At 38.4% G+C, this 23,121-nt stretch overlaps 1 protein-coding gene across 5 annotated transcripts in view; it reads left to right on the top strand.

The window, feature by feature from the left end:
* The window catches only part of tmod1 (tropomodulin 1), a 47,537-nt gene extending 25,610 nt beyond the window's left edge, over positions 1–21,927 (top strand). For 4 of the 5 annotated variants that reach the window (XM_057843233.1, XM_057843236.1, XM_057843234.1 and 1 more), the window contains exons 5-12: positions 805–921; positions 6,882–6,971; positions 7,635–7,765; positions 7,864–7,971; positions 9,912–10,055; positions 10,644–10,788; positions 14,396–14,495; positions 17,128–21,927. In XM_057843233.1, the coding sequence (XP_057699216.1) occupies positions 805–921; positions 6,882–6,971; positions 7,635–7,765; positions 7,864–7,971; positions 9,912–10,055; positions 10,644–10,788; positions 14,396–14,495; positions 17,128–17,146 (854 nt within the window). In that variant the 3' untranslated portion in view covers positions 17,147–21,927. The remainder of the gene's footprint in view (positions 1–804; positions 922–6,881; positions 6,972–7,634; positions 7,766–7,863; positions 7,972–9,911; positions 10,056–10,643; positions 10,789–14,395; positions 14,496–17,127) is intronic. The other variant, XM_057843237.1, reaches the window with a different exon arrangement.
* The last annotated feature ends 1,194 nt before the right edge of the window (positions 21,928–23,121 follow it).

Below are 23,121 nucleotides of genomic sequence, written 5' to 3'. Positions count from 1 at the left end.
TTTTACAATATCTATGCATTCATCGTGAATCAGGACGTAATACTTTAAAATGACATTTCTCCACTCAGACTAAAAGCTTGCGTGGGTTTTCCCAAGGTATCTACCAGAAGACTGTGTACTGTACATCTTGGACTGGTCACCATGATCCAATCATAGTGTTTACACTCTACACTTGTTGCTAATGGCGTATTCTCTTAACCCTGCCCAGTTTGCGCCACAAAAGTCTATGAAACTGTCTATTTTTCCTTCTTTGCTGCCAAGCCACCATTGTTTACATGGAAGTCTAAACATAAGGTGGCAGGGGCTGAAAACACAACAGAGTGGAGTTTGATGTTAGACAGAGCGTGCACATAAATGTCTTTACTTTGTGTCATCAACATGAAGTCAGATGATGTCAGAAGGAAGCTCACAAGGCTCATCTTTGATACAAAGTAACAGATGCTTATACAGTAGATGGTACATTATATATTCTCAATTCACAGCCCAGACTGTTTTGTTGACAACGCTACTTTCCATGAGCACTGAAGGGATTTTTTTTTGCTGCTACTGACAAAAAGATAAAAGGCAAGGAAACGGTTGTGTTCATTGTTAATTTACATCAGATAATAGCCATCCATTTATCAAACACTTGTGCATTTCTTTTTTAGCCACGCTTAAATATTATAAACATATTTGATAAAAACTGCTGAATATAGCTCTTTTTAATGAAAACAATTCGTAACAAACCACATTTTCTGTTCGTCTTTTTGGTGTGAATGTGAGTTGTAAGCCATGGTGGATGATTAAACATCTTTCCTTTTACAGGGAAGGCCTGGGTACCTAAAAAGATGGTGGACCCTATTATGGAGAATGTAACTCTGGAGCCTGAACTTGAAGAAGCACTTGCCAGTGCTACTGATGCTGAACTGTGTGATATAGCAGGTAACACATCCCTTAAATTAATGGAACTGCAAGTTAGGACCATTGTTTGTATCTTACTTTTAAAAAAAGTAAGATGTTAAGTTAGACGTTACTTATCATCTTTTCTACACATGATTACATTATGCATTCTAAAACATCTTTCACATCAAAGATAACTGATTGGAGAATAAAACGCTATATACAGTATTTTTAGAACATTTGGTATTTATTCAGATCAAATATATTACAGTCTGTTAAGAAAACACAAATGTAAACTGACCATTAACCAGAGGTGGGTAGGGTAGCCAAACATTTTACTCAAGTAAGAGTAGCGTTACTTAAAGGTAATATACCCAAGTAAAAGTAGTCATCCAAAAAAATGTACTCAAGTACAAAAGTATTTGGTGAAAAGAATACTCAAGTAATGAGTAACATTGTGAGTAACTGATTACATTTTTGTTCGATTTTTTTTAACAATGGTATTTTTTTTCTCAGCCGTTATCTTTATGAACTGTTGTTATAACGATACTGTACAATAACCCATTACATAACCACACTAAGCCAAAGAAAGAAAAAAAAAATTATTGAATTCCGCCGAGAGAAAAAAAATTGACAGAAATGAAGCATTATTCGTCCAAAGAGCGTGAGTGCCCTCTCGTGGAGAAAATATTTCCTAGTTTGAATGGTGAATAGTTCCTTCATAGCTACTCTTATGAAATTAAAAGGATCAAATCTCCGGTTTTCCGTGGTCAATCGGCGCCCAAAAAAAAAAAAAAAAAAAACCTGGGAGAGTTTAAGTCTGCGCTTTCATGTCATGTTGAGGGCAGCGCTCTATGTCAAATACTTCATTTCTTACGGTGCTTTAAAGTGCCTGCGACAGCATAAAAAAAAATCTTAAATAGCATTATTATGTGAATTAGAATCATATTTTGAGACGATCTAACTATATACATCAATTTGGCAAAACGCAGATGACGAGAAATTAGTCTTTTAATCTGCCGTTTTGCCGCCAATCGTTGACCTAGTGCCCTTCTCGGTGGACAAGAAGCATTGTCAGCCACAAAATGCAAGCCACCTCCATATTAAAATGTGTGCCATGATCCCAGTATTTGACATAACATAAAACACGTAGATTCCTCACTTCGTCATCCGTCCAATGGTCTCTTGATTGTCGGACGTGTTTTGGCCAATCTCCGGGGGTTACGGAACTTTTTGAAACCCAAAATGGCTCACACGCTCTCAGGCTCTACTTGGCAACAAAAACCTGCAGCACATTTGGCTGGCGTTTTGCAAAAAATCTAATTAATCCGCAAAATCAGCTGAATATTCAGTCCATCTGCATGCTATAAAGCAATGATGTATTGTGAGATGCTGACCCGGGTGACGTCACATTCGCATCCTTCCTCAATCCAGGAAGTCACTCATTTTCATGGCGCGGGATTAAAAAAATTGGATATATAAATCGATCGCTTTCACACACATCCAAGCGGTCCATTTCATTCAGGAGCATAAAATACCGCGTGAAATATGAAACAACCATGCTTTTTGCTGTCATAGGAACTTTAAAGACATCAGGGGATTGAACAGGATGGCGTCAGTAGCGTGATCATAGAACAGCAAGCTCGCATCTGATTGGTCAAAAAGAGTCATGTGATTATTGTTGCGACCTCTCATTGGTGAAATTGGTCGAGCTACTCTTGGCATCCTTGCAAAAAAAAAAAAAAATTGAGGAAAAATGTGACTTGTGTAACCCAAAGTAACGGAGTAAGACTAGTATTTTTTTTTTCACAAATCTACTCAAATAAACGTAATAAGTATGGCTTACTAAAACTACTCTTAGAAGTACATTTTTCTCAAAAAGTTACTTAAGTAAATGTAACGCGTTACTACCCACCTCTTTCTGCCATTAATCAGTGCAAATCTCTGAAACTGTATGTTAGGCCTACTGCACAAAAAGCGGAACACTGTCCTCAAATATTCCATAAAGTAACAATATTAAATATAAAGTTTGAGTACGCTACCCTTGAAATTCCCTGGCCCATCACCATTATCGCTGTGTCATTGCGTTTGCCAAAGCGTGCAGTGAAGCAGGGCTTGATCCGCCCACCTAACCATCATCGCATTTGCAAAGGTGTCACCTCCCTCCCCCTTCCCGCCCTCCCTTCCCGCTCTGCTCTCTCCAGGCAGGCAGCTGATGTGTGACAAAATCAGACAACTTGTGCTTCACTCAACCAAACTGTCGTAACGCGCCCCTTCACATCCTTAGTAACGTTGCAAAGATAGGAAAAGTAATTAATTAGATTACTCACTAAAAAAATAACGACGTTATTAACAACACTGGCTAGGACTGTTTTTCTTACACCTCTCATTGATATCCAATAATTTATTTGATTAATGCTATTTGAGTACATTTGGTTCACTAATAAATATAAACCCCTTCACTATCCACCCTACTAGCACCTGATTCCATTTACCTTTCAAGCTAACTCCTCTCCTTTCCCCCTTAGCGATCAATTCATCACCCCACCACCAACCTTTCCTCCTCATCACTCGCTCACTTCCTCCATCTGTGCTGGATCATTGTTAGCTGGGCACCTTACAGGGTATCTGCATGTGTTGGCATGAAACCAGCAGAGATACTTCTAAAGTTTGGCCATTGTTACTATGATTATTTCCCTAGAAATTTTGATAGGTTTGCTGAACAAAGCCTTATTCTGAAAAATAATTGTGTGTTTGGGGGGGAGGGGGGGGTGTCTCATTACTTTTTTTAGGCAACCAACATTTTTACATTGAGGTTTGCATGAAGTTTAAATATCAATGTTATTGTAAAATGGGCTCTAGGTTGCTCCTGAACTTTGAGCGCACGTGCATATTTATATGCATGCTCAGCGTTAATCTGTGTTTTTCAACCTTTTCTTAGTCAAGGCGCAATTTTACATTGGAAAAAATCTTACGGCACACCACAATCTAAAAATGTTCCAAAATGACTTTCGGTACAGTATATTTAATTATTTCTCAATATTTATACTTAGTGTGATATTTAATGGAACGTGAAACATAATGGAGTAGGTTTCGTCTCATCCCCGGTGAACGTAAATCCAAGCTTTCACTGTATTGCCTTGCCTTTGAGCTCTACGTCTTCGCTTTTTAAAAATTTTTTTTCTATTTTTTACCACGACTCATACTAGGGCCTTCGTCCGGGTCAGAATCTTGTCCAGGGCTCAGTTAAAATTTGAAGTTGTCCTTTTTAAAAACATATCCATAACTGCCACCACGACTTCCATGTGCGTCACAAGGAAGGTTCTCGTGCTGCATTCGTGGAATGTGCAAAGTCAGACTTATCCCACTCGGATGGTCCCAGTTGCGACCTCAAAGCGTCCCGAGCAAATGTAAACAACAAAGATAGCTGATAGCGACAAGTTGTTTTGTATTTTGGCCATTAAGACATTTTGATCTCCAGCAAACCTGCCTTCTCGTAAGCAATCAAAAAGTGGAGAAAAAATTACGGCTGAGATAAATAGCACATACTGTAACTGCTTTCTCTAGTTACATCCTTGCTGAAAGTCAATATAAAATTATTCATTATGCTAATTCACTGTATGAGAAAAAATACATGACGTCTCCAAGAAACTTAATTTAACTTCATTATTTTGTCATCAATACGTTGTCTTGAGGGCCATTTTGATGATTGACTCAGATTGCGGCAAGTCGACTTCCCAGTTACAGCAGTGTTCCAATGATATTTTTCCTGGTGCGAGGTTGGAAAAGTCCCAACTTCACACCTTCCTCAAATGCAGCATCAGTTTTGTGCAGGTGAGAAAGGTCATTGCTCATCTTGTGTTCAAAACTACTTGGAATTTGAGGCATCAGCTACCTTGCTGTCCGCAACAATGTGTACTGTACATCATTTGATTAGACTCGTCAAGTGTCGATATACACGAAAATATCCTTTCCATTTTATCTATACGACCTTCAATTATCCCCCTATTTCCAACACATTGTCATGGACAGCAAGGTGGCTGATGGCTTGAAATCCGAGCAGTTCTTGAACGCGACAGATGAAATAACTCACTCTCCTTCCTTCCTACTGCAACTCCGCCCGACGACATCCGCGCGGCATGTGCTGTTAACAAGGCTGAGTCATATATTCATAATGTATTGACGGGACACGGAGCGCGGGTCCGATAAATAGTGGGCCAGCATTATTTACAAGGCCATCAAAGCTGACCGAGTGGAATCACAGATGGCTTTTTTTGTTGAAAATTATTGTGAATAAATGCCTAAATCCCTGAATTCTTTATAGAATATGGACGTAAAACAGTCTTGATTCTTTGTTAAAAGCAAAAAAAAAAGTGCAGTAAGCATTTGTTTTACGTAAATATGTCGAAGTACAATGCTAGTCTGCTAGTAAATGTAGCTAGCGGCCGCCTTATGTAAACAGAGCTTTGCCAGTGAAAATTCTTGTGAATAAATGCTTAAATCCCCAAATTCTTTATAGATATGGATGTAAAACAGTCTTGATTCTTGGCTAAAAGCAAAATCAATCATGCAGTTAGCATTTATTTTACGTAAATATGTCGAAGTAGTTAGTTAAAAGCTAGTCTGTTACTCAGTAAGGCAGCCACCATATGTTACAGAGCTTTTCCGGTGAAAATTCCTGTGAATAAATGCTTAAATCCCTGAATTCTTTATAGATATGGGCGTAAAACAGTCTCGATTCTTGGTTCTAAGCAAAGAAAATGTGCATTTAGCATTTATTTTACGTAACTATGTCAAAGAATGATGCTAGTCTGATAGCTCTTTGTTGTGATAAGGTGGCTTCTACAATGGCTTTTTCTGTTGAAAATTCTTGTGAATAAATGCTTAAATCCCTGAATTCTTTATAGATATGGACGTAAAACAGTCTCTGTTCTTGGTTAAAAGCAAAAAAAAAAAAAAAAAAAAACGTGCAGGTAGCATTTATTTTACGTAAATATTGCGAAATATGAGGCAAGTCTGTAAGGAAATTAGCAGCTGCCATATGTAAACAAAGGGCTTTTTCTGTTGAAACGTCTTGTGAATAAATGCTTAAAGCCCTGAATTCTTGATAGATATTGACGTAAAAGAGTCTCGATTCTTGGTTAAAAGCAAAAAAACGGGCAGTTTGCATTTCCTTTACGTAAATATGTTGAAGAATGATGCTAGTCCATGGCGGTTAATTTCTCCCATTGAATTTTTTCACGTTTCAAAATGCATGCATGGTACGAAAAATATAATAATTACCTTGAATCCTCGAACAAATCACTCCTGAGACAATCCTTCCTGTTTGTATGCGGTACAGCTTTCGTGCATTTTCAATCCTAAGTCAGGCGTCGGATTCACTGCATGTGTTGACTCTGCGACGGACTGCAAATAACTGAAGCGCACTATAGGGGGCCCCCCAACTTAAAGGCGTTGCGCAGCGAAGGTGGAATCTGACCCGTCAATCATTATGAAGTCTATGTCTGAGTGTCTACTGCTCTGTCCACCCCAATGGTGTTAGAAATTATGAAAAAAAACAAAGGAAAAAAAAGCGATATTGGATAATTTCTCGCAGCACACCTGACAATCTCTCACAGCACACTAGTGTGCTGCTGCACACCGATTGAATAACACTGGCTTAAATGACAGGTTTCCACATATTATTTTTCAATACAGTTCTTCTTCCCGTTTCATTTTTTAATACTGTATTGAATACTTTACATAATGTTGCATCAACAGACTACTAGAAGGTAAAATCAGCATAAGGTCGTACTGTTCGTACGATGACCTATGAAACCAGCCTGTTACATGTGACTACGCATGTGTTGTACTGTATATGCTCATTTCCATCATCTTTTTGCATGGTGGTCAAGTAAGCTCGCTGAACCACATTTGTATGTCTGTCCTAGTGTTCCTGTTTTTCTTGTTTTTTTTTTTTTGGGCCATTGACACAATTTGTCTTTGAACTTTTCCTTTCGTAGCCATCCTGGGCATGCATACCCTGATGAGTAACCAGCAGTACTATGAAGCTCTGGCGAGCAGCACCATAGTCAACAAGCAAGGCCTAAACAGTATGTAACACACACAATTTCATTTATTGTTCCAAAAAATGGTAAAAATTGTAACTCAGTTCTTTTTCATTCGTAACATGACTATGTAATTGTCCAAGTGGACTATGGAAGCAAGGTCATCTAAATCTCGAACAAGTGACGAGATCTCTGGATATTCCTGAAATGTCACTTTTTTAAAAATGTGGTTATAATTGCAATTTTCACATCTGCTTAATATGAGCGCTCATTTATCAACTTGAAGACTGACTGTGGGAAACTGTAATTGGATCCATGAATACTACCGATTGCTATGCTATGTTTGGCACAAACACAATCTTCAAGGCAGAAACCAATTACGTATTTGTTTTCGCGTCAAAATATGTGCCTCTAAGTCGGCATTACCATTATGTCATTGTATGGATGGTGGCATATACTCTCAAGTCATTTCTCTTGGCTATTGCTAGCTGTTTTTCTGGAACCCAAAAACATCAGTTGTCGGCTTTTGCCTGTTGTTGTAACAAGAGATGCCCTGCTCAGAGGAAAGTAGTATTGAGTGTTTTTAAAATAGTTGTTCATGTGAAACAGCTCAAATCTGTATGTAGGTGAACATTTTTGCACTTGCAGAGGTTTTTATTGTTTTTTACACATATCACATTATCTGTAAACAACGTATGTTTGTGGCAGGTGTGATCCAGGCCACCCAGTACAAACCAGTTCCTGATGAGGAACCCAACTCTACTGATTTGGAGGACACTCTGATAAGAATCAAAAGGAATGATCCTGAACTTACAGAGGTCAACCTCAACAACATCAAGGTATCAAAGTGTGTATGCATGGAGGGCCGTTTGCATTGTTAGGACACATTCTTGAAAAAGAATATTAATTACAATGCCTTTTTCCCCCTTTTGGATAGAATATTCCTATCCCGACTTTGAAAGCGTACGCGCAGGCTTTAATAGAGAACACAGTGGTGGAGAGGCTCAGTATCATTGGGACGAGAAGCAATGACCCTGTAGCATTTGTAAGTACCATCTGCTTTTTGCCTTTAAAGTCGCGGGATGCGCCCACGCGTCCTGTGCGCATGTCGTCTTTGAAGCCTCGTAGTTACGTCATTGCCACTAGTTGGTCTCGTTTGAAAGTGCAGAAGTTGAGGTTCACTCTCGCTTCTACTTGAGCTTCTAATTCATTTGAGTTTTACACTTTTACTCCGCATGTGCAACATTTCATGGTCATTGGGGGGAGTGCCTTTGGAGTGGTAAACCAGAGGGTCTGTTCCAACTGTTGGGTGATCACACTCCCCAACCTCCATGGGAAATTCTACATCAGGGTACTGGAAAGGAGGGTCCAGTCGAGAGTTGAAATCTCAGATCCAAGAGGAAGAATGTGGTTTTTGTCTTGACTGTGGAACCATGGACCAGCTCTTTACCCTTGGGAGGATGCTCGAGGGGACATGGGAGTTTGTTAATTCAGTCCACATTTGTTTTGTAGATTTGGAGAAGGCTTTTGACCGTGTCCCCATGGGCACCCTGTCGGGGGTACTCCTAGAGTATGGGGTCGATGGCCCCTTGTTAGTGGCCATCCAGTCCCTGTACCACAGGAGCATGAGTCTTATCGAAGTCGCGCCTGTTCCCGCTGAGGGTTGGACTCCACCAGGGCTGCCCTTTGTCACCGGTTCTGTTCGTGACTTTCACGGACAGAATTTCTAGGCGCAGCCGTTTGGTGGAGGGGGTCGAGTTGGGTGGTGGGAGGATATCAACTCTGCTTTTTGTGGATGATGTTGTCCTCACTGCTCTCGCTGGGGCGGTTCGCAGCAGAGTGTGAAGCGGGGGCAGCTGAAGACAGAGGTAATTTATTGTTTTACTTACCTGACTGGCGCAGCCTGTCAAATATGCGGCACTCAGCTATGCAGTCGGCACTTGTATTCCATGAAGCCGGAGATGTTTAATCATATTGGTCGTGCAGCCACCTTTGCATGATATAGTGGTGATTTAAATGTTGCACAGAGCTGACTGGTCATTTTTTTTGTGTAAAGTTGAGCCATACTTATGAGCGCCGCTGCACCATGTCCATAGTTGTAATCAAGTTTTCAATGCACAAACGCACGCTTCGTGTGGCTTCTTCTTCGTGGTTTTTGCCAGCAATTTTTTCCCACTTGGCTGTCAGGACGTCGAAACATGGAATCGAAATTTAAAAATTCGAACGGTTCCGGGAGCATCGGAGTGTTAGAACTGGATCCCATCGATGCTCGATGCCCAACCCTACTGCTATGTCTGTTTAATTGTCAAATATAAAATTATCCAGTCTTATTTTTTTCTGTAGAGTATTTATCGTAACAAGTTGAATACATACTGTATTATCGAGCTTCAAAATGGTTCGTTGAGAACATTTGGTTGTCAATAGGACATCAGTCTTACAAATTCTGACAAAATATATATATATATTTTTTTTTATGTCTCTTTGGGTCCAAAATGTTGATTAAAATTGGTCAGTGAATAAGACAACAGTTTGGACATGAAGGTTTTGGTGTCCTGAAAAAAGTGACCCAACCAGGCCATTGTGAAAATTCTTTTCTTTGAAATCAAACAACATCAAAGGCATGCAAAATCCAAGTTAAACCAACAAAGGAGCCATTCTAGAATGCTGTAGCCAACCAAAATATAGGCTACTTAGTCATTTTAGTAACATGTTTGGATTATTAATATCATTGAAATTAGGACTCATAGATTAGCTAACCAGTCAGCAGATCGCTAATTAGCGGCTATCTTTGGCAGAAACTGTACAGTATGTTAAACTTGGCTTCTTTTTTTTTTCAACACCCCTCGTGTAGACATGCAGAGTTCATGCCTTGATCCTTGCACGGTGTTGATTTAAGGAAACCAGAGGCAAAATAGGCGTAGTGCTAATGTTGCCAAAGAAAAGAACAAAATGAAGGTGAATCATGTGTGCTGTTTGTGTTATCAGGCTCTAGCGGAGATGCTCAAGGTTAACACAACACTGAAGAGCCTCAACGTTGAATCAAACTTTATAACGGGGACTGGAATCATTGCCCTCGTTGAGTCACTGCAGCATAACAGGACACTAGTTGAGCTCAGGATTGACAATCAGGTAGGTGACCGCCAACTATTTGGCCCTCAGAAGTCTGTTTAAAACTTGATTGGTGAAAGAAAAACAAAATGAGTCATGGCAAAAGAAATGTGTCTGAATATTCTTATGTCCTGGAAAAAAACATGTATTTTTTAAGGTAAAAAAAACAAACAAAAAACTATCAAATATCTATAATTATTGTTGCTTAAAACTACCTATATTATAGTGGGATACAAAATTATGTCAATACTTACTAAAATTGTGTTGTTGTGCCAAACGACTTACTTTAACCCCTTAATGCTTGCAACATGAAGCAATTGTCAGAGAATCCCAAAACTTAAAAAATAAGGTCCTAATGGTCCTTTTTTCAAATTTGTAGAAAAAGAAAAATCAAAATGAATATGTGTAATAAGCGCTCTAATATCTATAACCCTAGCTAAATCCAGATTTTTTTTCTCATGGAACCTGCAGATGCATGTGTTGACTTGCATCCTTTTTTTAATTTCAAAATTCTAAATTAGTCTCAAAATAATGAAATTCTAGTGTATCAAATATGATACACTAGGCTAGAAGGGGTTTTAACAAACAATTTTGACTTTTCATGTTCAGAGCCAGCCATTAGGCAATAAAGTGGAGATGGAGATAGCCACCATGTTGGAGAAAAATACAACATTGCTGAAGTTCGGCTACCATTTCACCCAGCAGGGCCCACGCCTCCGAAGCTCCAATGCCATGATGAACAACAATGACCTTGGTAAGCAATACACATAAACTTCATTACAGCAACCACTTGAAAATATTCCCTCGTTTTTAGTCCTGTTTGAGTGGCCTCACTGTATATTTGTGCATTCGGCAGTGTTATTAGTAGCATTTGGCCAAAGCGGCCACTTTATCTGTACCTAATCTTCTCAGTTTTACTTTGTTGATAACAGATGAATCAGCCGTTACATTTTCGTAGCGGTCTGAAAGCTGAGGTAAACTAAAACAACAGCTCTTGAAATGATGACCTCAGCTCTAAAAAAATATATACATATACGTATATATAACTGCGTAATGGGTGACCTCACTGCCCATATGCACTTCTAGTAAATTCTAAATTCATATTTGATTGTTGGTCACAATGGACTGACTCAATACAGTATAGCTTGTTCTTTGCAGTTTTTTAATGGGTGAACCCCTTTATGCCTTAATTTACATTTATGGGAAATATGCATAAAGGTTAGGAGGAATAAGTCAATGAAAGTAACATTAATTATATCAATTAAAAAAAAAATAATGTAGAAAATGAAATTGGAAAGTTTAAAAATCAAAAGTAAATTGTAAACAGATAATAAGCAATAAAATTAAAAATAGAAATCTATAATTTATACCTTTAAAAAATAAAAAAGGAGAGCTTTACACATGAATTCCTCCTGTTTATTTTATATACAGTAGTGTGAAAAAGTATCTGAACCTTTTGGAATTTTTCACATTCTGCATAAAATCACCATCACATGTGATCTGATCTTTGTCAAAATCACACAGATGTAAAAACAGTGTTCCCCCTTTAATTAAAACCACCCAAACATTTATAAGTTTTCATAATTTAATGAGGATAGCATGCAAACAGTGACAGAAGGGTCAAAATAAGTAAGTGAACCCTCTGCTTAAGGAGACCTAAAGAGCAATTGAAACCACTTTTTAACAAACAATTTAAGTCAGGTGTGTCCCCAGCAGTGTTGTTAATAACGGCGTTACAAAATAACGGCGTTACTAACGGCGTTATTTTTTTCAGTAGTGGGTAATCTAATTAATTACTTTTCTCATCTTGGCAACGCCGTTACCGTTACTGAGGACGGAAAGGCATGCGTTACTATGCGTTACTATATTGGTCGAAAAGTCTGAGGGAGACGGACTCACCGAGACGACAGAGCAGAGCAGGAGTGTGGAGGAGGCAAGAAAGTTGTGACGCCGAGCAAACGCGATGCTAGGTAGCTCCAATAATACATGTTGTAGCCGATAGCCTGCAAACTACGCCCGCATGTTATGGTAGATATGGTAGACATGGTAGATATCACATGTACTGTATATAGATGTAACTAGATGCAAAATGACTGACATGGCACTAAATGCGTTAGTAGACAGCCGCCATCTTGAAGCAGTAGACTTTTTAGGACGGCTCTGTTGTAGAGAACATTCCTAGCGAACCTAAGTAACTTTTTATATAAAATACTTCTAAATCGGCAAAATCTTGACTTGAATCTATCTTTAAATGATGAAACAGTTTTAAAACTTTCATATGTCGAAAGTAGAGAGAAGGGAACTAATGCAATAATGGGAGCAATTCTAACAACTTTTAACAGTTGATTCAGGGTAAAGAGTAAATTAGGGTAAAGAATTGGGCTCGGGCCAATTGTACCAAAAACCTCCACAAAAAACTTCACATAGTGTAGTCAATGTTTTTTTTTTTTTTTTTTTTTTTTTAATTGAGGGGGGGGGGGGAGAAAGTAATTATCACCAATTACTTTGCCAAGTAACTAATTACTCTTACATTCAGGTAATTGAGTTACTAGCGCAATTACTTTTTGGGAGAAGTAATTTGTAACTATAATTAATTACTTTTTTTCAGTAAGATTAACAACACTGGTCCCCAGTCACTGACCAGTGGTTTAAAGCTGCCCTGCTCACTATAAAACACAAACCTGGTAAGAATTGTCTTGATGAGAAGGATTGTCTGATGTGGGTGAGTCAAAAGAGCTGTCTGAAGACCTGCGATCAAGGATTGTTGATTTGTAAAAAGCTAGGAAAGGATACAAAACCATCTCTAAAAGTCTGGATGTTCATCAATCGACATTCAGAGAAGTTGTTTACAAATGGAGAGTTTGGCACTGTTGCTTCTCTCCCAAGGAGTGGCCTTCCACCGAAGATGACGCCAAGAGTTCAGCGCAGAATATTCAGAGAGGTAAAGAAAGAACCCTAGAGTGTCTGCTAAAGACTTACAGAGATCACTGGCACAGTCCAATTATTCTCTGCACACATCAACTATAAGTTAAACTATGGCCAAGAATGCTGTTCATGGGAGGACTCCACGCAGGAAGCCACAAAGGCATTTGGACACTCCGCAGAAGTTTTGGCAAAATATTTTGTGGGCTGATGAAACCAAAGGTGAATTGTTTAGAAGTAACACACAACGTCATGTGTGGAGGAAAAATTGAACAGCTCACGAACATCAACACCCCTTTTCCACCGTGAAGCATGTTGGAGGGAGCATCAAGATTTGGGCTGTTTTGCTGCCTCAGGTCCTGGACAACTTGCAATCATTAAAGGAAGAATGAATTTAAAAGTTTATCAGGATGTTTTGCAGAAAAACCTGAGGCCGTCTGTCAGACAGTTGAAGCTAAAAGGAGGATGGATGCTGCAACAAGACAACGATCCAAAACACAGAAGTAAATCAACTTCAGAATGGTTTCAGAAGAACAAAATACACGTTCTGGAGTGGCCAAGTCAAAGTCCAGACTTGAACCTAATTGAGATGCTTTAATGCCAGATATTCCAGAAATCTGACTGAACTACAGCAGTTTTGTAGAGAAGAATGGGCCAAGATTAATCCTGATCGATGTGCCAGACTGATCTGCAGCTACAGGAAGCGTCTGGTTGAAGTTATTGCCACCAAAAGGGGGGGGCACAAAATTTCAATGTGATGGTTTACTTATTTCTCGCCCTTCTGTCATTGTAATCATAATATCCTCATTAAAATATGAAAACCTATAAATGTTTGGAGGGTTTTAGTTAAAACAGATACTGTTTATTCATCTGTGTGATTTTGACAAAGATCGGATCACATTTGATGATGATTTTATGCAGAAATGTGAGAAATTCCAAAAGTTCAAGATACTTTTTCATACCACTGTATTTACATTTTTTATTCATTTTTTAAAAATCATATTCCATTTTTTCAATTCTTTTTAAATTCATTACTTTAAAAAAAAAAAATATATATATATATATATATATATATATATATATATATATATATATATATATATATATATATATATATTTTTTTTTACCAATTGTATTTATTCACCACCTCCTAGTCAAAATGGATTAGACGTCTAGCGCTGTCAACTATTAAAATTCAGGCATTAAGGGGTAATAATTCATTTGACCACTAGAGGATGCACCGTGCTTTTCAATTTGTATTTCCAGATCGTATGAGGTAATCCAAAAGATTTTGAGACTAAACATCATTATTATTTCTTTAGAGTCTGTGAGCTTTTTTCATGTTCACATCATCCTTAATATTGTATTTATATTGTATGCATGGAAGACAAAATGGTTCATATTTGTGGACGTAACCATTTCCTCCTCTCATTTTGAAGCCCGGGTTGTCAGGTCCGAATCCGATGGCTCCTTTACCCTCACTTTATCAGTCCCTGAGCTGGAACGTGCCTTTGGGAAAAAGTTCAAGTCAAAGACTAAGTAAACAGATGTTGAGTCTTACTTTTCTGACGGGAGCTTTCACTTTGTTCCAAGCTGCTGGAACTGCCACCACCTCCTTTCAAAGCCACACAGTTCCTTATGTTGATTTTCTTTCAGTACATTCTGAGCTTTCTTCAAGTTGCCTGCTACTGTGCTTTCATCCTTACTTTTATGATAAAACACACCATCTGTGCTCTTTGTGTTGCAAGAAAAATTTACACAGCAACTCTTTGACGGCGGATCACACAAACCATGCATATATACAGTATATAAAACAATCACTCCATGGTAAATGGACTTACTATGTGAATTTGAAGTAAGCAATGTGTCTTTTTCCCACTGTTCCTTTGCGCTACAAACTGGTTCATTGCATTTGTTTTCCTCTTTGCTTCATTATTGGGACATTAACGTCACTTGACTATCTTTATTTCATATTTCCTGCCACTTTACTTAAGGCGAGGAGATGCTACTACAGGCTTCTTAGGCCGCATTTGTACGACAATGATATTATGCAAACGTGATGTTTTATGTGATTATTTTTATTCCGCGCTTACACGAGCATTATGTGTAGGGAAAACTGTGTGCACACGGACGAGCAAAAGTGCATCAAGTCTCCAATTTGCCGATATAGTATGCATTCCCAATGTGTACACTGCTGGCCAAAAGTATTGGCACCCCTGCAATTCTTTCAGATAATGATCAATTTCTCACAGAAAATGATTGCAATTACAAATGCTTTGGTAGTAATATCTTCATTTATGTTGCTTGCAATGAAAAAACACAAAAGAGAATTAAAAAAAAAAATCATAATTTCACACAAAACTCCAAAAATGGGCTGAACAAAACTATTGGCACCCTCAGCCTAATACTAGGTAGCACAACATTTAGACAAAATAACTGTGGACAACTGTCGCCGGAATCCATCAATGAGTTTCTTAAAATGCTCTGCTGGAATTTTAGACCATTCTGTTTTGACCAACTGCTCCAGGTCTCTGAGATTTGAAGGGTGCGTTCTCCAAACGGCCATTTTCAGATCTCTCCACGGATGTTCTACGGGATTCAGGTCTGGACTCGTTGCTGGCCACTTAGAAGACTCCAATACTTTCTCTCAAACCATTTTGTAGTGCTTTGTGAAGTATGTTCGGGGTGATTGTCCTTCTGGAAGACTCATGACCTGTGAGGGAGACCCGGCTTTCTCACACCGAGCCCCCTATATTATGCTGCAAAATTTGTTGATAGTGTGATTGACTTCATAATACCATGCACACGGTCAGGCAGTCCAGTGCCGGATGTAGCAAAGCAACCCCAACAAACATCAGGGAAACCTCCATGTTTGACTGTGAGGACGGTGTTCTTTTCTTTGAAGGCCTTGTTTTTTTTCCCCTGTAAACTCTATGTTGATGCCTTTTCCCAAAAAGCTTTACTTTTGTCTCATCTAACCAGAGAACATTCTTCCGTTTTTGGCTTTCTCAGGTACGTTTTGGCAAATTCCAGCCTGACTGTTTTATGTCTCTGGGTCAAAAGTGGAGTCTTCCTGGGTATGCTACTATAGAGTCCCTTTGCATTCAGACGCCGACGGATAGTACGGGTTGACACTGTTGTACCCTTGGACTGTAGGACAGCTTGAACTTGTTTGGATGTTAGTCGAGTTTCTTTATCCACCATCTGCACAATCTTTCGTTGAAATCTCTCGACAATTTTTCTTTTCCGTCCACATCTAGGGAGGTTAGCCACAGGGCTTTTTATTTATTGATGACGCCGTGCACGGTCGACACAGGAACATTCAGGTCTTTGGACTTGTAGCCTTGAGATTGCCCATGCTTCCTCACAATTTTGCTTCTCAAGTGCTCAGACAGTTCTTTGGTCTTATTTCTTTTCTCCATGCTCATTGTAGTACACACAAGGACACAGGACAGGGGTCGAGTCCACTTTAATCCATTTTAACTGGCTGCAAGTGTGATTTAGTTATTGCCAGCACCTGTTATGTGTTACAGGTAAGTAACAGGTGCTGTTTATTAAAAAAAAATAAAAGAAGCATCACATGATTTTTCAAAGGGTGCCAATACTTTGGTCCGGCCCATTTTTGGAGTTTTGTGTTAAAGGGTAATGATTTAATTTTTTTTCCATTCTCATTTGTATTTTTTCATTGCAAGGAAAACAAGTGATGATATTACTACCAAAGCATTTGTAACAATCATTTTCTGGGAGAAATTGAGACAGAAAAAAAAAATATTTTCGCCAGCACTGTAATGAGTCGACACTGTCCTCTTGTGGGTGGCGGAATACTCTGCAGTTGTAATATGACAACTAAATAATTGTACTGTCTTTTTTAAAGTGTAAGTGTAAGATATATATGACGGCATATATCACTACAGTGCGACCAAGCAACAACGTGGAAATAGTGTTTTAAGATTACATTAATATTTTCAAAGGTTATACATAATAGATGAGTTACTAACATTAGAATAAATTATCAGAACCAACATGTCATTCATTTGGAGTTCCCTTCAAAATGAAGTACAGTACTTCCAAGCTTGAATTCGAATCTTAACTGTCTAATGCCTGCTCTCTATCACTGTCCTTTCTTCTCATGTTGTTTCTGCCCTCTCACATGTCATCTCTCCATCCACAGTGCGAAAGAGAAGGCTTGAAGGAGGACCCATCCTCCCCAAGTGTCGGACAAATGTGTAGGAACCGCTTTCGCCCTCCTCACATTTACCAGCCCTCTTGTTTTGCCTTCCGCCGGCCCTCTTTCCAAAGCCCCTTGTGACCTCCAGTTGAACTCAAAGGGTTTGACAGCCTCTCCCAATGACCTTGGACATCTCCAATATTCAAGAGCAATTCAAGTTTCAAAGAAAGAAAAAAAACTCATCTAGAACTTTTTAAAACGTTGATTTTTCAAGGATGAAAGTGGTTTGATGGAACTTGCACCATCAAGTGCATGCTAAAGGAGACATAATGGATTATCAAGTGCTTATGTGTTGGGATGTTTTAATTGTGCAAACTAATCATACCTTTAGTGTCTTGACTTCCTGAACTGTCCCTAAATGATCTGAAACAGCCAGTTCTGGCAATCCCTCTTTCTGCTGTTGTACTGAGTGTATTTAAATGATCATTATTAATATTATCCATATGTTGTAAATGACTAATTTGGACATTGTTACCTACACGTCTCTCTTTGGTCAGAATTGCATTGGTAGCAATAACCGTCAAAAATTTAAAAATGACCTATACGCGTCAACTATTCCATATTTACTTGATTGTGTAAATTTACTCTGAATCATGGGTATTATATTTTTTGCATCTTGGAACACACTGAGTGGGATAGAATTTACTGTTATGCTATAAGATAACAGTGGAACCTCCAAAGCAGGGACGTCAGAAGACTTTTTTTAAGCACTCATAAAAAGTCAGAAATAGCGCTTTAAACTATATATAATTAAACCAAAATAAAAATTTCTGTAAAAAAGTTTTTGTTTGTTTGTTTTTCAGCCATCACTATTTAAAATCAAAATTGGGACATCCCTTGTTAATCGCTAATTCACCTCTGCTCACTTCTTTCTACACTTTGCTGCTCTCCTTTGTCTGGACTGAAACAAAGATATATCACTGTAATTGTTATGCAATTAATCAGTGTTTCTCAACTGTTAGGTTGTCATCTAGAAGTAGTTTATGTCGCCTGCCTAGGTGGGTTACCTAGCTTGCCTCTCTCATTCCTTCTTGCTTTTCTTATCCTTTCTGCGAGCGAATACCTTTCTAATATCCATTTGCTAGGGTAATGTTGTTTGAGTCAAATAGAAATAAAACATGAAACATCTTGTTTCACATTACAGGGACTGCAAACAAATAAAATGCTCTTAAACCAGCTGGAAATTATGGTGAGCACGCATACAAAATTGTTAGAGGTTGTATCCCAAAAACCGGTAATTCATTCGTACGGATTGATTCTATCCATTTTGGTCATATAAATAAATGGCATCACTTATTGATACAGTTCAAACAAATATCAATATATAGAAACACAATATTAGACAGAGTTCTTTGGTGAGAGCCTCTCACTCAAATCGCAATTAATTGTCAATGATTCCATAGCCAGTTAGCTAAAAGATGGCAGCTAATCTGCTACTTCAATTTGCGAACAGAGTAGTTTACCACCATTAACGCCTGATAGTAATGAGTAAAGTTTAACCATTTGAATTTACAATTCATTGGAATAGGTAACCACACAACCATCAACGCAGAGTTAAAAACGAACAGCAGGGATGGGCGGTTTATCGGACACTAACCTGTAAAGCAAATGGGAAGATGTCATTTACACTCTTGAATTGATGATTGGCAATTTAGCACATGAGCCGTAATATTGATGCTGCATTGACATGGTGTCTATAAAAAGCGCCAGTTACTGAACTGGTGATGTATGTTGGAGCATTAAGATAGGCTGCACTTCTTTGTAGCAACAATGTTTTTATCCCACATTACGACTTAACAACACATCAGAACAATTTTCCAAACTTGGGAACTCAGACCTCCTGAACACGAACACCTGAATGCAGCATATCCCCCGAAAGTGCTTTGCGGAAGTATCAAATCATCTATCAACTCATATGCCTAACAGCCAAAGTTACGTGCATAAATTACCATATTAAGGAGCCATGTGCAGATTGTGTATATGGAGTGAATAGAGTGATATGACCATATTAATTATGCGCATTCTCTAGATTATTCTATGTAGACTTAAAACACCAAAGTATTTTTTTTACCAGTGAAATTTATACTGGAGTACTGCAGATCAATACAGGGTCATGTGCCCCAGTGAAATATGTCTGGCGACGCCCATGTTGCAAAGTCAAAACGTACCAAAAAGTGTGTTTGTCTTGATGGAGGCCATTTTAGGGTGGATCCCAACTCGTATCCAAAATCACAGAATACATGAAACAATATGCTTCAAAAGTCCGACAAAATAAAAACGGTAAGATTTCCGCTCCTTGAGCATCCAGAGAAACTGAAAAGATTGTATTACACTTTGGAGGCTCCATTGATTTTGAATGACATACACTGTATTACACTTTGGAGGCTCCATTGATTTTGAATGACATACACACAAGGTTTCAGTTCGATTACATGGTAAGGTTTTTCTTCAAGCTAGGACATTTACCAAACATACAGTGGTATGAAAAAGTATCTAAACCTTTTGGAATGTCTCACATTTCTGCATAAAATCACCATCAAATGTGATCTGATTTTTGTCAAAATCACACAGATGAAAAAACAGTGCTTGAACTAAAACCACCCAAACATTTGTAGGTTTTCATATTTTGATGAGGATAGTATGCAAACAATGACAGAAGGGGGGGGGGGATAAGTAGGTGAACCATCACATTTGATGTTTTGTGCCCCCATCCCCCTTTGGCAGCAATAACTTCAACCAGACACTTCCTGTAGATCAGTCTGGCACATCGATCAGGACAAATTTTGGCCCATTCTTCTCACAAAACTGCTGTAGTTCAGTCAGATTCCTGGAATGTCTGGCATGAATCGCTGTCTTTAGGTCATGCCACAGCACCTCAATGGGTTAAAGTCTGGACTTTGGGTTGGCCACTCCAGAATGTGTATTTTGTTCTTCTGAAACCATTTTGAGGTTGGTTTACTTGTGTGTTTTGGATCATTGTCTTGTTGCAGCATCCATCCTCTTTTTAGTTTCAACTGTCTGACAGATGGCCCCAGTTTTTCCTGCAAAACATCCTGATAAACTTTTGAATTCATTCTTCCATGAATGATTGCAAGTTGTCCAAGCCCTGAGACAGGAAAACAGCCCCAAATTATGATGCTCCCTCCACCATGCGTCACGGTGGGGATGAGATGTTGATGGTTTTGAGCTGTTCCATTTTTCCTCTACGCATGACATTGTGTATTACTACCAAACACTTCAACTTTGTCCACAAAATATTTTGCCGAAACTTCTGTGGAGTGTCCAAGTGCCTTTTTGCGAACATTAAACGAGCAAGAATGTTTTTTTTAGACTGCAGTGGCTTCCTCCGTGGAGTCCTCCCATGAACACCATTCTTGGCCATAATTTTATATATAGTTGATGTGTGCACAGAGATATTGGACTGTGCCAGTGATTCTGTAAGTCTTCAGCACACACTCTGGGGTTCTTTTTTACCTCTCTGAGAATTCTGCGCTGAACTCTTGGCGTCATCTTTGGTGGACGGCCACTCCTTGGGAGGGAAGCAACAGTGACAAACTCTCTCCATTTGTAGACAACTTCTGACTGCCGACTGATGAACTTTCAGACTTTTAGAGATGGTTTTGTATCCTTTCCCAGCTTTAAACAAATCAGCAATCCTTGATCGCAGATCTTCAGACAGCTCTTTGGAAGAGCCACAATGCTTCTCATCAAGACAATTCTTACCAGGTGTGTGTTATATAGTGGGCAGGGCAGCTTTTAACCACTCCTCGGAGATTTGGCACACACGTGATTTCAATTTTGTTGGTAGAAATTGGTTTTAATTGCTCTTTAAGTCTCCTTATGCAGAGGGTTCACTTAGTTATTTTCCCCCTTCTGTCACTGTTTGCATGTTATCCTCATTAAAATATGAACACCTATGTATGTTTGGATTGTTTTAGTTAAAGCAGACATTGTTTTTACATTTGTGTGATTTTGACAAAGATAGATCACATTTGATGGTGATTTTATGCAGAAATGTTAGAAATTTCAAAAGGTTCAGTTACTTTTTCATACCACTGTAGATTGTATTACACTTTGGAGGTTCCATTGATTTTGAATGACATACACAAGGTTTCAGTTCGATTACATGGTAAGGTTTTTCTTCAAGCTGGGACATTTACCAAACATAAGAAAGTAGGTATTATGTATGCAGCCCATACTTTCCTAAACTTTCATACAGGTCCTGTTTGTTGTCATTCTTTAACGAAGTTTAAACATGAGCTTTAGAATGAGATGCCTGACTGATGATCACAGGCACAAATACAACCAAGTTTGGAGTGTTCCACTCAAAAGACAAATTTGGCCATAGCGCAAACACAAAATTCTGATCGGGTGGGCAGATACACTTCACTGATGTCAAGTTTAAATAGATGAAGTTCAAACAAGCTTTGAAGCAGCTGCAAATACGGTTTTAATTGGACCCTTTGGACATTTTAAGTGTGTCATTGCACTGATCCCGGTTTGATCCTTAAATGTTCTTTTCACCAAACATTGTCTTTGATTACCAACTAGAAACCACAAGTAATCTACTTCAGTGCTGAGAATTTGACAACATTTGTATTCGGACAAGAAGGGAAGTGCAGCTGTACGCAACTTTAGGAAGAGTCAGAAACATAGCTTGCTTGCTAAACTTAAAATATTTATTGCTGTTTGGAGTATCTGGAGAAACGGGCAGTAAACAAGGATGTAAACATTTGTGTCCGAGTGACACTTGCAGCTTTGTGTGTCCACTTGTCTGCATCTTATTTAGATTTATGTTTGATTCTGTTTTTTTTGTTTTTTGTTTTTTTAGCTATAGTTCACATTTTGATGTGAATGGTGGTTTTTAAAATAAATGTGCATAGAGAATAAACCCATGCAGTTATTTGGATAATTAAATTACGAACCTTAATTTCATTTAAGTTGAAACATTGTATGTACATCAATAAAAAAAAAAAAAATACAATGATTGCTAATTATTTTCAATGGTTCAGTCTGTACTCAATTGAATACATAATAATCAAGGTGTTTTGAGTTTTGGGGGGGTCACAAAGTTATTCACAGTGGGAAAATTCACTCCATCCTTGATTGTGAAAAACGAAACCTTTTGAGGATGCTTCTTTTATACACAATTGTGAAATTCACGCATTTCCATTTAATCTTTTCATCTATGAGATGTTCCATACAGGCGTTTTATCTTTTTCTTCTTAGCATTCCTCCAATTTTCCAGTCCTTGTAACTAATAGCTGGCATCAAATATAGGAAAATTAGTTATTTGTTTTCATTTACATTTTACTGAAAGTTTCAACTGTAATGGAATTTGTATTTGTATTACTGTCAGTGGTTGACTTTAATGGCCTTCTGCGCTTTTAGAGAAGGACCAAATATATCTGGTCCTTCTCAAAATATGAGCATATTGAGATAAAGTTACTTATTTTCTGTAATGTACTGATAAACATTATACTTTTGTATATTTTAGATTCATTACACACAACTGAAGTAGTTCAAGCCTTTTATTGTTTTAATATTGATGATTTCGGCAAAAAAGTCAAGAAAATCCAAAAATCACTATCTCAAAAAATTAGCATATCATGAAAAGGTACTCTATAGAAGCTACTAACCTAATAATCTGAATTAACGAATTAACTCAAAACCCCTGCGAAAGATTCCTGAGGCTTTTAAAAACTCCCAGCCTTGTTCATTACTCAAAACCGCAATCATGGGCAAGACTGCCGACCTGACTGCTGTCCAGAAGGCCATCGTTGACACCCTCAAGCAAGAGGCTAAGACAGAAAGACATTTCTGAGCGAATAGGCTGTTCCCAGAGTGCTGTATCAAGGCACCTCAGTGGGATGTCTGTGGGAAGGAAAAAGTGTGGCAGGAAACGATGCACAACCAGAAGAGGTGACCGCACCCTGA

The sequence above is a fragment of the Corythoichthys intestinalis genome, chromosome 8, assembly GCF_030265065.1.
Source record: "Corythoichthys intestinalis isolate RoL2023-P3 chromosome 8, ASM3026506v1, whole genome shotgun sequence".
NCBI lineage: Eukaryota > Metazoa > Chordata > Actinopteri > Syngnathiformes > Syngnathidae > Corythoichthys > Corythoichthys intestinalis.
The sequence above is the reverse complement of the archived record's forward strand: the minus strand, read 5'-3'. Positions and strand labels throughout refer to the sequence as shown.